The sequence below is a fragment of the Paroedura picta genome, chromosome 4 (genome assembly GCF_049243985.1).
Source record: "Paroedura picta isolate Pp20150507F chromosome 4, Ppicta_v3.0, whole genome shotgun sequence".
NCBI lineage: Eukaryota > Metazoa > Chordata > Lepidosauria > Squamata > Gekkonidae > Paroedura > Paroedura picta.
Window position 1 is genome coordinate 145,542,864 of NC_135372.1, and position 4,866 is coordinate 145,547,729.

A 4,866-nucleotide genomic window follows, 5' to 3' on the forward strand; every position below is an offset into this window, starting at 1 on the left:
CACTGATGGAGGCTGAAAAGGGGTCAGTCCCCTGGCCTCAGGGTCAAATGACAGAAGTGCTTCTTCAGGGGCCTCCTGTCGAGGGGTTCCAGGGGTTCCAGGTAGAGGCTGGTGGAGTCCCTCCCTCAGAGGCTAAGATCACGGCCATCAAGCAGGCCCCATTGCCTCCATCCAAACCTGACTTGCAGTCCTCTCTAGGACGTCTCAGTCTTTACCACTCATTCCTCCCCAACCAGGCTGCCGTTCCCGAATCATTGCCCCATTTTTTGGGACACAAAGGCCCTGTGGGTGTGGGGCAGAGTGCAGCAAGGGGCATTCCCTGCCGGAGAAAGCCCAATGGCCCAGCGTGGTGCTTCCTGGTCTTTCAGGCCTCTTCCCCAGAGAGTCCGTTTTCCTGTCCCTCCTTCTCAATGGCTGACTTCTCTGGGCCCTTGGCTGGGGGCATGCTGATGCCCCTACCCATTTTTTAGGAGGGAGGAACTCAGTGGCACCACTGCCCTGATTTTGGTTCAAGTTGTTCCCTCAAGAGGCATGAAAAGCACAAGGAGTCCCAAAAGTACCAGAACAAGGGTGCATTTTGGACTCAGGACAAAGACCGACACGGTCCAGTTGAGGCCAGGAACGGAGAGAGGCCAGCAAGGAGCTGGAGGAGGAGGGCGGGGAGGCACAGATCTCACCAGGACCCTCCTTCGTCCCCAAGGCCCGGCCAGGGCTGAGGCTTGGATCAGGGAGCCACGACCGAGCAGAGGGGTGCCACGTGGCACCTAATCTCTGGCGTGTGACCTAGAGGAACTCCCAGCTCACCCAACTCACCCCAGACATTCCCAGAGCCCCAAGTGGGACATTCCCCTGCCTATCTCACCTGTGGCCAGCCACCCCTGTCCAGTGCTGATAAAGGGGACAGGGCATTCTGAGCTGGCACAGACAGACGCCCCTGCCCAGGAGAAAGGACAGGTGGACTATCAGAGGCTGTGCCCTTTCCGCCCACTCCTCCCCTGTCTGGCCGAGAGAGGACTTAAAGCCAGGCTTGGAGGAGCGCTGGGCACTCACCCCGGGCACTGCGATGGGCTCGAGAGGCCTCCTGCTCCTCCTTGGCCTCCTGCTTCTCTCGGCTGAGCTGATGGCCACATTTATCTGGCGTAAGTTGTGGGAACACACTGGGCTCCTGGGGAGCAGAACACCCTCCTGCCCCAGGCCGGGTGGGGAGAGAAAGGCAGAGGCAGAGGCCGACCCACGCTGCATCCCCTGTGATTCTCAGGGAGTCTGCCCGGTGTGTCTCTGAGGCTGCCCTCTCCACTTCTTCCGTCCTGAAAAGACATGAAGAGGGCGCCCTTGGCAGTGCCCTTAGAGCAACCAGTGGCCGCTGCAAAAGGCACCTGTAGGGGCAGGTTCAGAAGCCCCCCTTTCTTGGAAATGCCCTTCCGGGGGTGGGGGGAGCTCCAAGCTCTGAGGCCGGACCCTTCTCAGTGGACTTGTCCAGACTGGCCTTTTCACGCCCCAGGAGACGCAGGACTGGAATGGTTGCGATCCGTTTTAAAACTGGGGCTCACTGGCAGAGTCAGGCTTGCCAACTCCAGCTCACAAAACGCCTGGAGATTCAGGGAGGGAGCCTGGGAGGGCCTGTGGCCCAGCGGCAGTGCACCTCCTTGGCATGCACGGAGACCCAGGTGTCTGCAGGGAGAAAAGGGCCAGGCTGTGGGTGGTGGGAAAGGCCTTTTGCTGCCAGTCTGAGTAGATGCCACGGAACATGACGGATCAGTGATCTGAGAGGGCAGAAGGCAGCTCCGCATGTCCCTGGGAGGGTGAGGCTGTGGAGAGGGAAGGAGCGCAGCAGGAATGGGGAGGACATGGGGTCCACCTCCAAGGCAGCCCTTTCCCCCAAGAAGGTCATTTCCAAGGGCAGCCATTTTAGTCTGCAGGAGAAGAGCTTGGTTCAAGTCCAGGAGCCCCTTGGAGACCCACGGCAGTTTCCAGATGGAGGCTCTCGAGGATCAATGCTGCCAACGCCAGTTTGGTGTAATGGCTAGGAGGGCAGACTTCTAATCTGGCATGCCGGGTTCGATTCTTGGGTGACCACAGCCCTGAGGAAGCTGTGCCAGATTAGAAGTCCGCACTCCTAACCACTACACCAAACTGGCCCTCAGTGGGTGGGCAGGAAGGGCTGTGTCGGTGTTTGTCTCTTGGGGCCCTTCCTTGCCTCCCCAGGGAATTGCTGGTGGCCACTGAGGGAGGGGAGGGGAGGCCAGGCTGGAGTCTGGAGAGTTTTGGTGGGGGGGGAGGGGATGACTGGGGTATGAAATTAGGATCACGGAGGGTGAGCAGTAGTTGTGAGTGTCCTGCCTTGTGCAGGGGGTTGGACTAGATGGCCCTGGAGGTCCCTTCCAACTCTCGGGTTCTGTGGCTCTCCTGTCCCAGAGGGGTGAAGTCCTGCTTTGTGTGGGGAGAGGTCCTTAGTGGATCAACTTTGTTCCTCCACACAATGTCTGCAAACTCACCCCGGATTTAACATGATATTCTGGGAAGAGAGTTGCTGGCCATGCTAGCTGCCAACTGCCCTCAGGGAGAGGAGGGGCCTGGCTACTGACACTGGGATTCCAACTGACCTCCAGGGAACAGGGATCGGTTCCCCTGGGGTCAAAGGCTGCCTCGTACGGTGGACTCTGGCACGGCCCCCCACTGGCCTCCCCGCCCTGCCCAAAGGCCACCCTCTGCAGGCTCCGCCTCCAAAATCCCCAGGGATTCCCCAACCCAGAGCTGGCGGCCCTAGAGGAGGGCAACTTGTGGCTTTGCCCAGGGAAGCCCCTTGCCCGCTAAGGCCTCTGCCTGGCCCCAGGCTGCCCAGTGCCTGGCAGTGCCCCCCTCTCCCCATTCTTTGCTTCCTCCCTCCCCCCCCCCCCCCCAGGCCGCTGCAGACGTCCTCCAGTGCAGGGCCCCTGCGTGCAGTCCCACCTCAGGTTCTACTATGACCAGAAGCACCAGAAGTGCCTGTACTTCATCTACGGAGGCTGCAAGGGGAACAGGAACCGGTTCAGGACCAAAGAAAGATGTGAGCGGGTTTGCAAGCCGAAAGGTAAGCTCTACGGAGCCTCAGTCCAAGGCTGCCGCTGGCCTTCTCGGGGACCGCAGATTTGCAGGGGGGCATCTTCCTGGGGCAGACATAAAGGTTTGCTCGTTGGTCCTTGAAATCAGGGGTGTAACAGGCCTTCCCAGTGCCAGGAGATCTTAAAACCAGGAGGGTCCGTTGCTGTGCGCCACCTTTCCCGTGCCCACCCCTCCGAGGAGAGCCGGGAGGGGGGGGACACCAGGAGCCACGTGCTGCAGCATGGACCACCCTGTGGCTGCCTGAATTGAAATGTCCTTGAGTGGCACTTTGCAGAGGGGGAAGAGTGCCCCCCCCTCAGCTGTACACTGGGAAGTCCTGGCAAAGAGCACACGCATCCGCACACGCACACGCTCATGCTCATGTTCGCATACATGCAAGTCAAAATATTGTCAGACTTGCAGCTTGTGAGCAGCGGAGCCTCTGGGCAGTGCCGGGGGCTGGCCGTCTGAGGCTGTGTGGTCAGCTCCGGCCACAGTCAGGAAGCGCCCAGGCTGAAGGCTACCTCTTTGCTTTTTCCTCTCACAGGACAGGGCAAGTGAGGAAACAGAGAGGAAGCAACATCTGTTATCAGCGCTTTCCTGGCAGTCACCTGCCCTGCGGGCCCCTTTGCCAAGATCCTGCTGCCACGAGTTCTTGCCATATTGTTCCCATGCCCTGTGTGGCACTTTTTGGGACTGTGCTGCGATTCTCCTGTGAATTTCTCCGCCTTGTATTAGCTCCCATGGTTTTGCCAGGCTCCTGGAGCAGCAGAGGCAGTGCTTGTGGCATGTCTTCCTTCTCTCTGCTTTGCCAGGCTTGTGGTGTGGGAACTGTGAATCCTTGCAATGAGGCTGAGGCCCCAAAGAGTGCCCAGGGAGGGGGGGGGAGGAAAAGTTAGGGGGGGAGGAAAAATTAGGTGGGCTTCTGCTCACTTTAGTTTGGGCAAAGAGTTTCGTGTGCCTTCAACAAAGAGATTTCTTCAACCAAGAGTCCGCTTCATGGGAAACCCAACAGGAACATGACACCCTTCTCTTCTGCCCACCCTCCAGGCCCTGAGTAGGATCTCTCTGCAGTGGGGCAGGTGGGGGGAGAAATAAAGCGAAATCTGTGCATACTCCACTGCAAATGGCTGGCAGCGACTTGGGCAGCTCCGTCTGGATTTCTCTCCCTCAACATCTTCTTTCTCCTGACTCCCCCCACAGAGTACGGAAAGAGGAAAAACAAGCTGACATCCAAAGAAAGTACAATTTATTGGAATCAGGCAAAACACACAAAGCCAAAATAACCATGCAGTTCAAATCTTTTGTCAGTGGCTGTGAACAGGTAGAGATAAGATAGAATCACGGAATCCTAAAGTGGGAAGGAGCCACACACCTCCTTAGGCAGGCCCTCTCCATAGCCACAAATAAAAGAATCCTAGAGTGGGAAGGGGCCACCCAGGCCATCTAGTCCCACCCCCTGCTCAGTGCAGGATCAGCCTCCAGCATCCAGGAGAAGGATCTGTCCAGCCGCTGCTTGAAGACCGCCAGTGAGGGGGAGCTCCCCACCTCCTCAGGCAGCCCATTCCCCTGCTGAACTAGACTCCTGGAATCCTAGAGTGGGAAGGGGCCAGGAAGGCCATCTAGTCCCACCCCCTGCTCAGTGCAGGATCAGCCTCAAGCACCCAGGAGAAGGATCTGTCCAGCCGCTGCTTGAAGACTGCCAGTGAGGGGGAGCTCCCCACCTCCTTAGGCAGCCCCTTCCACGGCTGAACTAGACTCCTAGAATCCTAGAGTGGGCAGGGG

General features: G+C 58.7%; 1 protein-coding gene across 1 annotated transcript; it reads left to right on the top strand.

Annotated features, from left to right (window-relative positions):
* Positions 1-816: 816 nt before the first annotated feature.
* Positions 817-4,196, top strand: LOC143836624 (kunitz-type serine protease inhibitor 28-like). The gene is made up of 3 exons (XM_077336119.1): positions 817-1,139; positions 2,903-3,070; positions 3,629-4,196. Exons 1-3 carry the CDS (start codon positions 1,064-1,066, stop codon positions 3,640-3,642), a joined length of 258 nt encoding a protein of 85 aa, XP_077192234.1. The 5' UTR covers positions 817-1,063; the 3' UTR covers positions 3,643-4,196.
* Positions 4,197-4,866: the final 670 nt, after the last annotated feature.

What these genes read in the sequence shown, in the direction of transcription:
- LOC143836624 (XM_077336119.1), top strand. Translation starts at nt 1,064, where the DNA reads ATGGGCTCGAGAGGCCTCCTGCTCCTCCTTGGCCTCCTGCTTCTCTCG. An exon ending in GATGGCCACATTTATCTGGC is followed by an intron (nt 1,140 to 2,902) that starts GTAAGTTGTGGG and finishes CCCCCCCCCCAG; the next exon opens with GCCGCTGCAGACGTCCTCCA.